At 42.7% G+C, this 14,903-nt stretch overlaps 1 protein-coding gene across 1 annotated transcript in view; it reads right to left on the bottom strand.

Annotated features, from left to right (window-relative positions):
• LOC142817573 (glutamate receptor ionotropic, kainate 3-like) overlaps positions 1–14,903 on the bottom strand; it is a 217,346-nt gene that overhangs the window by 71,597 nt on the left and 130,846 nt on the right. Inside the window, exons 4-6 of the mRNA XM_075894616.1 lie at positions 11,378–11,431; positions 9,411–9,650; positions 3,191–3,352 (exon numbers count right to left, since the gene is read on the bottom strand). Coding sequence (XP_075750731.1) covers positions 3,191–3,352; positions 9,411–9,650; positions 11,378–11,431 — 456 coding nt within the window. The remainder of the gene's footprint in view (positions 1–3,190; positions 3,353–9,410; positions 9,651–11,377; positions 11,432–14,903) is intronic.

The raw sequence follows: 14,903 nt of genomic DNA, 5'->3' as shown, positions 1-14,903 counted from the left end.
TACGCAGAGCTGCAAATGTTCGGACCACTGATTCCTAAGCAAACATCACCACGAAAAGAACATTTTATTGATTTATGCGTAACAGACGACACGACGACAAAGAATAATCGCCGCGAAGTGTCATCAGAGGCAAGAGATCGTAAAGTCACAACTATTGCATTGAGACTGCGTAAGAGCTAGTAACGAGCGAGATAAATTCACACTGACTGAGAATTCTGACTGCCTTGAAATTATACTATGGAATCTTCAGGCGAAAATAAAATTTTCAGAGACAACTTTTGAATGGCGGAGAAAAAAAAAAGGCTGAGGTTTGAATCCGTTAGTGTGCGGTGCGTGAGGTAATTTGCCGCCAGTGTTGCCGAATGCTACCGATGGGAAAAGCAAGTAATTACCGAAAATGAACCTCAGAAAAGCACCACGACAGTTGGGAAGAAGCCCGAAAGAAGTAGATATTGCGTGAACGATCTAATCTTGGGGTATACCTTAGTTATATAAAAATGTTAAATATTAAAGGGAATTGAAAAACTTACCTTCCTTATTTACCCCAAAAAATATTATGAGAAACGACGAACGAAAGCACATATTTAATTTTTAACATTGTCTTTAGGGTAGTCCGTTCGAATGAACGTACAGACGGTTTTCCTGTAATAGGAGAACTGTCGTGTGTACTATGTCCAGATTTCGCTTTGTGGCAAAAACACAGTGGCTCAGATTTGCATATGGCTACTGCTGGTTGACTGTTGGGACATTCCATGCCAAACTTTGCAGACATTGCACTCAATTCTATCCAGTCGTACTGTAAACAATTGTGAATGTTCATATTAGTGCACCATTTGCCCTCAAAACATTTCTGTATTTTTTTGCCATTGCAGTGATTTGAATCAAGCCGTTGTGGGTGAAACATAGGATGCGGAAAAATACTCTCAAAATACAACACATTACGCATTGCCTTAAGTATCTTCTATTTACTTAAAAAGGCATGGCACTAACTTATTATCACCCATTTACGACTACTGCTATGTCTCAATAAGTGTTTGTGGTGAATCAAGGCTACAATCATATGTCCAATTGAATAACTTTTTAAAACATCCAGAAATACTCTAGACACACTACGACAATAACACATGGCTAGATAGTTGTCAGTAAACATTTCAAAAAAGTTTTGAAGTCGATGGCAGAGCAGTTGAGAAGTGGAAGGGGCGCGAACATTGAAAAATGTGCGAAATGCCCCATCATCAGGCACATATAGTGTGCTGATGCCGTTCAATTAAAAATGCACCCTTCAGCTCATTTGGAAGAGTGAGTAAAGGAAGTGTATTTGTGAAAGTTTGAAAAGACTGTTTCTAGTTGTAGACGACTAACAACATTTTATGTTGAGCGATTGCAGCGTGCTTTGGCGTTGGTCCGTAAGCCGGCTCCACTGCGTCTGTCAAAAATAGCCAGAATTTATAGGCGAGTGCGATGCATGATCAATGTTTCTACGTCTACTTGCAAGTATGAAGCCCGCAATTTGAGGGCTCTCGTGAGAGTGTTTTCTTCAACAGTGCACGGTACTGTGTATACGTTTGCCAGTGCATGAGTATCTTTACTTGATTAATGTCCGCACGTAGGCGTGACTGTGACACTCAGCTACTCCAAGTCATCTACAAACACGCTACTAGTGAACTAAAAGCGGAGTGACGGTAAACGTGATGATTAATAAAAATATTTTTAGAATAACAAAATAAATTCTTGCCCCCCCCCCCCCCCCAATAAAGACAACGCGACGAGCGACTGGAAAATTCCACAAGCGACTCGTTGCATAAAACAAATAAAAAGGCCGAATCCGCTTGCAGTACGTGGAGCTGGTCACTGTGGTCACCGCCAGCAGATGTGGACTTCAGAAGTCACAAAGCACGTAAAAACTTTTGAGCGCCCTAATTCCTAATACACTGAATATGGACGGCTAAGTTTCTACACAGATAAAATGTTTCTGGGGGAACTTAGTCTTCTTGGACGTCGTTTTTTGTTTGTTTTTTATTATAAATAACAATATTGATGGGTCGTGACTGGGTTGTGAACGACACTTATTGAGCACCCTGCTTGATATGCGGGGAAATATTTTTGAGAGTAGCTAAAATATTCTTCAAGCAAGCTTCTTTGTTTTTCAAAGTCAGTGAGTCCTACATGCATGTTCACATAAAACAGGCCCCTATTGTGAACATACATTTCACGAGGATAATGTTCTGTCCATTTGTTCAGTAGATAATCATTGAGGAGCAATTAAAAGTATTTCTACAGATATTTCCTGCCATAAAGATTTGTGAATTCGGTGGTGCGAGAGCAGGGAACTTCGGAGAATGTAAAGTAGCAAGATATTGTTGACAGACGGAATATATTTTTGATGACATAACTTTCGATTGCGTGGGTTTATAGACATCACCACGACCAAGTTATTCCGAGCCATGTTTCTAGGTTTACTGCCCCACAACTCCAATCAAAACTGGCCCTATAGATCCATAGCAGGCAGTTGCATGTAGTCATGAGTTATTTCTTTAGCTCCGTGAACATCGAGAATGCTAGCTGCAAACCGACATAATAAACAGGAATGTTTTTATATTGTCCAGGCTTTTTTCTGGGCTGAAGTGGATTGCTTGGTGAATCCGTCTGTTTTTCAACAACCATCATCCTGTGTAACTACAGAAATCGCCTTCCCATTGCCCTTTTGATAAAATTTTTAATTTCTGTGGCAGGTATTCAATTAATAGCAAGTACCAAATCGCCGAGTTTGGAATGGTAGTCTTTTAATAATTGATTTGGAAGCAAGAAACTCAGGTGGTAGTCTTTCACAAGAACATGCTTAACAAAGAAAACAATTTTGTGCTGCCAAAACTTGCGTAACATTGTCATGTAAAAACTGAGTAAATAAATATTGAATAAAAGATTTTTGACTGAAAAATAACATTACGCAAAAACAAAAAAGTTTACAGGATAATGAAAGTACAATAGTGCAGTAAGGAGAGAAAATGTGATCGCAAAACGTTGATTCACACAAAAATATACAAAGTTTGAAGTAGAGTAATGAAGGGTTAGTACGTGAGGCAATATTTTCAGCTTCTTATTAGAGTGCCAACTACTGCACAAAATGTAGTACCTTTGTAAACGTACACTGAGCACGCACTAAATTGTACCTGTAGGATGCGCCACGTACCATTTTCATGTAACTGACCAAGGCGCGCCCATGTGGCCATGGTCCTTGAGCATCCGGGTCCCAACAAGACAGACGATGAGTGTCGATGCTCTGAGAACTGTCCAAGTCGTGGAAGGAGCGTGCCAGCAGTGACACCGCGTCGTATATCAGGGCGTTTTCAGTCTGCAAAAGCGATATTTCATGAAAGCGCCAATTAGGGCCAGTTAGTTTGCCATTAGAATGCACAAAGTTGCGCAAATGAGAGGCGGTTAGAAGAAAGAAATGATTAGAACACATAAGCAGACATGTTCACAACTTTCTTTTTGACTTTGTTACTTGCAAACAATCTGTAGTTCCTTTCCTAGTAGGTGCCGATGAACTTTGCAGAACTATAAACTATACTCTTTTTAGTTAGGACGCAATAAGCAAAGTTATGAGATGTCAGAAATCCCTTAAAAAGCAAATCCAGCTTGCTATTTGCCTATGTAAATAAAAATTTCGATATTTTGATATTGAACAGCCACCTCAGCGTGGCTGTAATTGGTACAAAAAAACCGTTGCGCTTCCTCAACGGCTTTGTCACACGAAGATAAAAATAGCAGTGAATCCAGAGCCTCAGTGCGAGAGCGCAAACACGGACTCGTCTAAATTGCAGACAACGGTAGGCGCGAAGAGTCAGCGTGTGCTGACAACCACGTATGCTAAAACTTCAAGACTTCCATGATAGCATTAAAGAGCTCAACACGCGTAAATTGTGGAGTCGGCGTCTCTGGCTAAGAGTGAATAATCGGTACTCTCCAAGAGCGAAAAATCATTAACAATGAACCATTTTTTTATTCGCAAGTGCGCTTCTCTGCACTGCATATTTTCTCAAGTAATGGCAGCCCCTGTCGTGCTTCAAGCGGAGATGCAGCCCTAGTTGAACTCCTTGTGATTGTCTATTATGAGTGGCTATATTAAGAGAGCCGGCTGTACATTTTCCACGTCATTGCGTAAGCAAACCACGCTTGAACGGGTTATTTGCAGTAACTAGCCGCCATTAGTTGTTCAAACCGGACAAGCAATAAAACTGATGGATACTAGCCAGAACTTTCGGCGTGGCAAGGCTTTCTGCGTGGCAAGCAATTGTTATACCACAGAACCATACCAGTCATCTAAATAATGACGGACAATATACAACATTAGCGCAAAAAATAAATACACTGAAGACAAAGGGAACGTACGTTAGATAGTGAAAGAGAAGAAAGAATGTACCATTGGAAACCAGCTATTACAGTCTGTACTACAATACGTGTACCGATGCCGACAAAATAATTTGGAGCGCCAGGCTCGTGGCCACTGAAAAGTGGAGCACGCCCACAAAAATATACCGCCATTGCCTGCGCGTGTGCAGCCTCCCTATCAAGCAAGCCGTGCTCCCTATTGTATCTGGCTGGACGTCGGCTTGCGTAAAAAGTATGTTACTTGTGCGTCTCAGTAGTGCGCTCACTTATCCAGTGGTAAAAATAATTTGTTATTGTGGTAGTTGTCCGATCATTTCTAGAAATAATTAGTGCTCTACTTATTTTTTGGAAGTATTCAGTGGTGGCCGGGCGAGCAGCCTACCCCGTGTGCCCTCTATGCAGATTAATATCTAAAGGCCCGTGTAAAGTTTGTGGCGCAACCTTAATTATTTCTCAGTTATAACCTCCTGATGACAAAACTCTTCACCCCGTGAACTTGAAAATAACTCGAAGTTTGCATTCATATGGCGCGACCCGTCTCATGAAAGAGCCTCGAAACAATGTTAAGTGACCTGTTAGTGTTCACAACCTCTAATTACTTTTAATGCCTGTTTTACGTTTATTTACTTTGTATTACAATTTAGCATGCTTCATAGAGGTGCCGTGTCATGTGCGTGTACAGGAAAGGAGAATTTGCCACGCCCATATTGTACACAATCATATAATCTTAATGATGGTCGCACCACTCTTCCCCTTGTGCAGAATTTTTAACAGTTCATGTTTTCTATAATATTTGTTCCACTAATTTTTTGTACTTATCAATAGGACTAAAATATTTTTCGTTACTTTGTGCTGAATTCACTTTTACGTGCTTTATTCAACGGTAAAAATATAGCATGCAGTTTTTAGATTATTGCTACTGCTGTGCTAGCGAAAGTGGGTGGCCAGATTGTAACATTCCGCAAATATTGGGCCAGTTAAACCCATCGCTTTCGAAAAAGCCCATGTTCATAGAAGCGCATGCATGAGCTCGAGTACTTTAACGCCAGCGCATTCGCACACTCAGTGTTCTAGATACCACATCGGCATAGCACCCCCGTGAAGCGCTAAAATGTGCGTAGGTATGTCCAATATTTCGGAGTATTCATCCCCTGTTTGAATGCCCCTGGGAGCGACGACAGCTTCCTAGGAAAACCGCGCATGCACAGGCGCTGCAACTACATTTTCACCTCTGCACCCTGCCAACGCTCGAATTGATTGGTGGATATGTCGGATTTAACGTCACAAAACCATTTGATTATGAAAGACGCCGTAGTGGATGGCTCTAAAAATTTTGACCCCTTGGGGTTCTTTAACGTGCATACAAATCTGGGCACATGGGCCTCAGCATTTTTGCCTTCATCAAAACTGCAGCCGCCGCAGCCGGGATTTGATGCCGCGACCTGCTGGTGAGCAGCCGAGTACCTTAGCCACTAGAACACCGCGGCGGAGCCCTGCCAGCGTTCGGTCAGCAGCGCGTCACTCGGAATTACTTTGTGGACCTGGGTCAATTGTCAATTTCCAGTACAGAATTCTTAAGGAATTTTTACCTCTGAAACTAGTATTTATACGACAGAAAAAACGGCATCAGAAGTGTGAGTCTACATGCTTCAGATACGTGGTTTCCATTGCGCTCATAGCAATTGATGGGGTGCTGATAAAGCTCGGGCTTTTAGGGGCGAAGTTCCTTAAGGCATGGGCATTTCCATCCCTTGTATGTATGAAGTATTACGTAGCCACTGGTAGGTAGCACATACCCGCTCTAGAGCGGGTATTTGCCACAGGGGATGCGAGATGGGAAATGGCGGTACTTCAAGTGTTCAATATATGGACTCGTGGACGTACAAACGGATGGACGCACGAACAGACAGGCACACAAATGGGTGGACTCACGGATGGACGCATGGAAAGATGGACGGATGCACGGATGGTGGCGCGGACGGACGGAAGCAAGAACGAACGGACGGACGGAAGCATGGGCGGGCTGACGAACGCTTCGCCCCACTCATCATAATTCACTCCGTGGATATGCTGTGATTTTTTTTTCGTATCGATCAGACTGGCCCCTGAAACATGTCGCGTATCCTTATCACAGTTCTTATAAAAAAAAGTTAGCAGATCCCACGTACAGGGGGAATCAATGATATGAGAAGCACGAATGAGAAATGTTGATATCTCACTATAAAATAAGCACAACCCTATGAGGTGGAGGTAAATAATGCAGTACATGACTTCCGTGTCATGATTATCATCTTTGGATGTGTCATTTACCTTCGTCATCTATTCACGTCACGTGATATCAAATTCAGTATATATGGAGATAGCGAAACGGCCGTGAGCATCCTATGAAAGTGGTATTTTGTCATGTTCTTAGATGACACGTGTGCCAGGATTATCATGTTTGCAGCAGCCATATTTTTCATTATCCATTGACGTCACGTAACACCAAATTTGGTATATGAGGAGCTAGCAAAACGGCCACGAGCGCATGATAAAGAGCCCAAGTATACTCCAATGTAGCGTTGACGCTCGCGCATGCTGGGCACAGCGACACTACGTTAGCAAACCGTGAGCACTCGATATTGTGACGCCAGGCGTGACCAGCGTCCATCGGCGCGGCCTGACGGCAACCGGCGCGAAATGCGACATGCGGCAATTCGTGTCGATGCGTTACCCAGACAACACTGCGTCTCCCTCTTTCCGTGACGGTGGGACGCCGGACGCGCTGAAACGCGCATGCGTCAAAGCAACGTAGTGCGGCGCGCGTCTGCGAGTGTAAGAAAGCAGCGCCCGGCGTGGCAATGCCGCCGTGACGCGACGAAATTAACGCCGGCACCACGTCACGTCGAATGGCATTGGTGCTTGACTGTGGCATGTAGTCAAGTTCTCACATGAAACGCATCTCGTGATTATCATGTTTGCACCGGTCACATACCTTCGCCATTCATCGGCGCCACGTAATATCAAATTTGGCATATGTGAAGCTAGCGAAGCAGCCGCGAGCGCATCATCAGCGTGGCATGTAGTCATGTTGTTACATGACACACATGTTATGATTATAATGTTTGGATGTGTCATTTACCTATGCCGTCCGTTCGTGTTGCGTAATACCGAGTTTGGTACATGTGAAGCTAGCGAAATGGCCATGAGAGCATGATGAGCCTAGCATGCGGTTACTTGTTACATAAAATGCATCTCTATATTACTATGTTTGCACTAGTAACATAGCTTCGTTGTGTATTCCCGTACTGTTCTACCAAATTTGGTATACGTGACGCTAGCAAAATGGCTTCGAGTGCATTATCAGCGTGGCATGTAGCGATGTTGTTACATGACACACATGTCATGATTTTCATGTTAGGGTCTGTCACTTGTGTTCGCCATGCAATCATGCTATACCATACTAGTTTTACAACATGCCATGTGAACGAAACCATCGCAAGATCTGCAGGACCATGAAATGTAATTCATGACAATCATGACATACGTATCATGATTTTCATGCCATGACTAGTCAAATATGTTCTTCATACAGCCATGTTGCGCCATGCCATGTTTTGTATCGATGCCATTATAGAAACGACCAGGAGAGCTAAAAGTCGTAGGGGGCTAGATAGATAGATGCACTCAAAGTCGCAGAAGTTCGCCAAGAAATGCTTCGCATTTAGAAACTGGACGACATTATTAACAGGTATTCATGCATAATGTCTAGTTTGCCTAGACACTCGTGGAACATAAAAATCGCAATGGTGAAAGTGTTATTTCAATCGAACTCATGCAACACAAGCTACTCGTCAACGTACCTGAAAAAGAGTATCCTCCCGTGCCCTTTTGCAGCTTGTGCATGTTGTTTATCGTTACCCGTTCTCTTGGAGACAGGCAGATGCCTAAAGGAGAGGCTCTTAGAGCACAAAAATAACCTTAACTGTTACCGTGACGGGCACGAGTCCATGCACTGCAACGACTGTGGCTGCCCACCTCTGTTTATTGAGTGTGTATATTATCGAGGCCAGCTGGATTGCTAGTGAAGATATCAGCTCTTCCAGCATCTCCTCGATTGCACTGAGCGCCAAGTTAATCTGGTATGACAGCGTTGCAGATCTACACTCATGATATGTGTTTTGCTTTTGTCTTCCTTGGTATAAAAACAGCACCTTCCAGTAATGACGATTGATTTGTGGGTAGCGCACGTCCAGTGGTCTTTTTTGGTCTTCGTCTCTTAAGCTTTATGGTTTCACTGTACGTAACGAACAAACTAGCCCATAAATCTGCTCTCTCGAACAGAAATAGAGTGACAGTGAGGAATTGATGAAATACCAAAGAGCAAGCATGTCAGTGAAGCCAAAATGACAACTGAACGACTTGTCGGAGCCCTCCTTAGCTAACGGAAAGGTGTGCTACGTTACTTGCTCATATGTACCTGCGAGATGGGAGAGGGTGAGCAGGTGTGTTTCTATGTATTTCCGATGCTCAGGCAAAAGGGCCCACCCTTCCTCCTCCCAGTGTTTGTGGAAAAGCCGGGCTTTGTGAGTTCCACCCTCCCTCTTTTTTATAGCTTTACTCTTTAAAATGTCAAGTGTTTCTCTGATTTGTTTAAACAACACGCTTCACTGGCGCTTTCTTCAGCTCCCACAAATAACTAGTGGAAATACTTTTCAAAGCTCGAAAGTCCACTTCATAGGAATTTAGTGAAATTCGCAACTATCTCCAGATGATATTTTGTAAGCACGAAAAAGTACTACTTTGTTCATATCGTGTACAAAAAACAGAGAAACTGACGAGAAAACATGGTAGCAGCTGAGCTTGAGAACAACCGCTGGCGCTCAAATTTTAAGGAAAACACGCCGTGAAAATAAGTGCGTCCACACGCCCGTTTCAGCTCCCGTTGTTCCCAAACACAGATGCTTGACACGAAGATACAAGTATGAACGCAACAGGGCCGCCCTACAAACAAGGCAGTGCCATAAACAAAAACGCACCCTGAGAGTAGAGCGCTCGACCCGTCGTCCGAAGAGCAGCTCTCCGAAATTCCAGTCCCGGATCACATCGTGCACGCCCGCCTGGTCCGGGTCCAGGAGGCGAAATCCATACACACCAGCTGTCGCAGATTCCGGCGTGGACCCGGTGGAAGGAGAAGGTGAGGTCGACAGGCCTCGGACTGGACCGGTGTCCGCAAGCTGATCGTTCTGCGGTCGCCACCAGTGCAGCGTGTGTAGATCCTGTAGTCGGACGACAAAAACAAAAAGAAAAAAAGAACACGCAGAGAGTTACAATCTACAACTGCCGCTTCTAAGCTGTTATTGTTTCCTGCTGTTTAGGCTGTTCTCGTACATAAAGAGTGGCTGTAGTCTCGCTAAAAGTTTTACGAAGCTTTTACACGGTTCCCACGTTTTACCATGTTCTTATTTTACTGGCACTGACGCGCAGAGGGAACGTCTCTTTCCAAACATCAGAAGCGACCACGCGTGTGATAACTTCCGCATTTGAGAAGCCTGAAAGAACACTCGGCCTGACGTTCTCCCTACGAAGAACAAATGCCCTGTCAGAGAGAACAGAGTGGAAGTCGAAAAAAGAAATATACGTATGCTAATCATTTTACAACATTTTATTTGAGAAAAACAGAAGCAAATAAAAAAATCCACCGACCTAAAAGACGAGCCTCACTTTTCGTTATAGAATACATTGGTCACCATCATTAGTATTAATAGATTCTGAAGCAGGCATTTGCATTTTTTATACATGCGTACATACTGATGGGTCTTTGGACCTTCTACGACAGACGTAAGAGCACAAAGCGTGCTCTTCTATCCGTGTATATTGCACTACGTTTAATAATTAAAGTCTTTCAAGTCTCAACATTTACTCAAGTTGCACGTCCGAAAACGCATTACCCCCCTCCCCCCCAGCCACTCTGCGCTCCGCACCGCAGCACATTTATGAAAGTTAGCTTCTTGGCACCAGCTGAGCGCTGTGCGAAAAAGCGTATTGCAAATCATAAGGGGCGCTGTGTTGAAAGGGGGTTGTGGGCGGCAGCTCAGTAGAATGAATTTCTCGTTTCATTGTATGTTTTTGAGAACTTCATGTCCAATTACCTTCAGCATGGACACGAAAGGCAGCTTTGTAGAATGAATTTCTCGTTTCATTGTATGTTTTTGAGAACTTCATGTCCAATTACCTTCAGCATGGACACGAAACAGCCAGAGCTTATTGTTATAACTAACAAGTTGGCATGTGGGGATTGCTGTAAGAGGGTCTTTTCCCCTTGAAGAAACGCGCAAATGTTGATGGTACAGCAGCTTTTGATCGTTATATCCGGTATATTGTTAAAACCAGCATTTTTAAAAGAGAATTACATTGTACAAGTATTCGTTTATATCAAAAAGCGTTATGACGGCAATATGACTACCGTTATACCTCTATTTGACACTATTTCTTACCAACCTATTTCCCAAATATTTCTAGGTTGAGAGGGCAGGGCGGAAAGTTGAGTAGTGGAGGCGAGCCTAGCGCTCCTAAGAGAACCCTTCTTCCTGCCATTCCTAACAATGGTATGTCGTTCTTTGTCCTGAGAGAGTTACGAGATGCGCTTGTCCATAAATATTACTTTTCCAAAAGCCTAGAAACGGAGTTTTGTTTGCTCCGAGAAAGTAGGCAGTAATAGACAGAGCTGATACCTTTCGCATTGGTCCACAAAATCAATCATCATATCACAGTTCTGCTCTATGCGTGAAAAGAGCCCAAAAATACTGAACACGTTAACGAATTACATGTATAGTTTCATTTTCTTCAGTCTGGCCTTTAGATCTATGCATGAAGCATTAGCTTTTATATTGACGTGGATCTTTTAGACATGTGTATATTAAGAACGGAATGCTACTCTGTCTTATGTCAAATATGTTTCGAGAGGAATTGCGCCTAATCAAATATCTCGTGTTTGGATACTTACCATTGAGGTCAAGATGTACTGGTGGTACGGAGTGGTCATGGATTCCTTAACAGCCTGGAAAAAAAGAAAAGAAAACGCGTGTCAAACATAGATATATCAGTCTAAAAAATGGCTCACCATAAATTTTCACGCATATGACATACATGAATCACCACTCAAAAAGTGGCAAGTTTCACGTACCTTGGTAATCGCTGTTATGCGAAACATGTGAAGTGAAGGTAACCATGTTGTAACTTTTTACTGAGCGACCTCTTATCAAATGATCTAAAGTATATGTGCAAATGTCGCACGCACAGGCATATGTTGAAAGTTGCAGATGTTTAGATAACGAGTTGTTTGCGTTTGTGCAACATTGCCAAGAAAAACAAGAGTATTATCACGATTACTGTATTCGTCAAATGATATTGGTCGAATGATCTTACCCTCTCCTACTAATTTTAAATGACACACATTTCTTAGCAAACCTCGGTGAGTTTGACCGTATCTATCTATCTATCTATCTATCTATCTATCTATCTATCTATCTATCTATCTATCTATCTATCTATCTATCTATCTATCTATCTATCTATCTATCTATCTATCTATCTATCTATCTATCTATCTATCTATCTATCTATCTATCTATCTATCTATCTATCTATCTATCTATCTATCTAGCCGCCTATGACTTCTAGCTCTCCTGGCCTTTTGGATAATGGAATCCATACCTAATTTGATGTGGCACAACATGATTGTATGACGAACATAACCGACTAGTCACAACATGAAAATCATATGCATGTCATGAATGTCATGAGTTACATGTCCCAACCTTGCTGATTCTGTGGTGGTTTAGGTCACGTGATATATCGCAGAACTGGCATACTAAGACAAGACAGCATGGCGAACTTGAGTGACAAGCCCTCACGTGGAAATCATCACATGTCCTGTAAGAACATAACTACATGCCATGTTCATGATGCACTCGTGGTCGTTTCGCTTGCTTCACAAACACCAAATTCGGTATATGTGACGTGGATGGATGATGACGGCTCATCACTGGTGCAAACAGAATACTTATGAGATGCATGCCATGTAAGAACATGACTACAGGTCACGCTCATGATGCACTCGCGGTCGTTTCGCTGACTTCACATACACCAATTTTGGCATACGTAACTGGTGCGAACATCATAATCATGACATTCATGTCGAGTAAAACGTGACTATATGAATGAATGATCTTTATTGCACTCATATGTTACACAAAATAAGCACAAACTGTATGGTCCCATAGCCAAAGGCTAGTGCGGGTCCCACTACACTCATAGCATGCTCGCTGCTGTTTGCTAGCTTCAGATGCGCCAAATTTGGTTTTACGGGACGTGAATGGATGATAAAGGTATACAACTGGTGCAAACATCATTATCATGGCATTCGTGTCATCTAAAAACATGACTACAAGCCACGCTCATGATGCGCACGTGGCCGTTTCACCAGCTTCGCGTATACTAAATTCGGTATTAAGTGACGTAAATAATGACGAAGGTAAATGGCGCATCCAAACATGATAATCATGACATGGGTGTCATGTAAAACATGAGTACATGCTGCACTCATCGCGCGTTCACGGCCGTTTCGTCACTTCACATATACCACATTTGGTATTGCATGACGTGAGTGGATGAGGAACAAAAATTCCTGTTTGAACGGCGTAATTTACGTCCTCCTGCTAACATTGTGCTGATTTTAAAGTGACGTATCAACCTTCCTTATTCGTGCTTCGCGTATCATCGTTTCCCACGGCACGTGAGATTTGCCAAATGTTTCGTTTTTCACGCCAAGTTAAGGGGGTGATCACGAGAGCACCCAGACGTTAGCAGCTAGGTTATACATACATACATACATATATATATATATATATATATATATATATATATATATATATATATATATATATATATATATATATATATATATATATATATATATATATATATATATATATATATGTCTCAAGCCTCCCGCTACTTACTGCGAACTCATCGCACCGATGGCCCTCCAAAAAGCAAGGCCCAGTGACTACCATCTACACGTCCTGGTAAAAATTCTTCCGACTACTCTGTATCTAGAATATTCTTAAAAATTCGCAAAGTGATAGAAAAGCGGATTCGGTGTGAATTGCATATCTCTACGTTAAAAACTTATTTAGAAGCTAACATTGTACCTAAAGGCCTCCGCATTGTCATTAAACCCGCCACAACTAGCATGTCTGGTTCTGAGGTTGTCGCGTGGAACGAGGTGCTCTCTAGAGCTTCTTTTGACTTGGTGCACATTGTCATTCGCCATTACGAAACATCGCTCAAAGCCATTCGTAACCAAGAAAGCCAATTGCTTTCCCATCACAAACTCGCCATCCATGAATGCGCGCTGCTGGCAGCATACCAGCGAAAAAAATCTGATGAAGTATATGCAGCTAAAAGAAAGAAGCTTGTCAGGGACAAAGTTATTACGCCTCATACTCCCCCGATAAGGCATACCGCTGAAATTTCTTCGAAATCCATTAGCTACAGACCTCTAAGTGACCCCCTATCATCACGTAACGTAGTCAACCTGTTTTCCTATGAACTTTCCGCTGATGAAATTTCACTATTGTCACGAGGACTCAATTTTTGCCCAGTGACAGGAGGTTTTAGTGAATTCAAGCTGATGAAGGATTTAGACACTTTTGCCAGAAATTTAAGACTGAGAGAATACTTCCTTGACAAAAGCTCTGCTAATGCTCCTACCTCTATTTTGCCATCTCACAATCATTGGACCCCACCTACCCAACGAGATAAGTGCCTAGACCTCTATATCTCAGCCGTTCAACGCGATGTGCTACATATTTACCGAAAACAGGTTCCGTTTAAGAGAAACCTTTCGATCAACGAAACCGCAGCGATGCAGCAACTGAAAGGTCGAGGTGATATCATAATTAAACGAGCTGATAAAGGGGGAGCTGTGGTACTACTAAACAAACACGATTATGACAGCGAAGCTTCCAGACAGCTTTCCAACAGCACTTTTTACAGGCGGTTAGACGAAGACCCCACTGAGCAGCTCAAATCTATCCTTATACGCACGCTAACTAACCTCATTGAAAAACAAGAAATTCCCAATTCGGCTCTGCATACCCTCGTTCCACTAAGTCCAGTCGCAGGTCGCTTTTACCTCCTGCCAAAAATACATAAATCGGGAAACCCTGGTCGACCCATCGTTTCCGGCATTGGTACAGTTACGGAACTGGTCTCCCAATTTGTAGATAGAGTAATTAACCGAATTCCGTCTTCTTTTCCATCGTACATCAAAGACACAAACCACTTCTTGTCCGACATCGTTGACCTCTCTGTCCCCCCTGATTCACTCCTGGTTACCCTTGACGTAGCGTCCCTATATACGAACATTCCTCATGCGGATGGGATACGAGCAGTACTTCACTCATACGAGTCTGTCTGTGACAAAATAATTGACAGCTCGACTTTGATGACCCTTTTAAAATTCG

Source organism: Rhipicephalus microplus, chromosome 5 (genome assembly GCF_043290135.1).
Source record: "Rhipicephalus microplus isolate Deutch F79 chromosome 5, USDA_Rmic, whole genome shotgun sequence".
Taxonomy (NCBI): domain Eukaryota; kingdom Metazoa; phylum Arthropoda; class Arachnida; order Ixodida; family Ixodidae; genus Rhipicephalus; species Rhipicephalus microplus.
The sequence above is the reverse complement of the archived record's forward strand: the minus strand, read 5'-3'. Positions and strand labels throughout refer to the sequence as shown.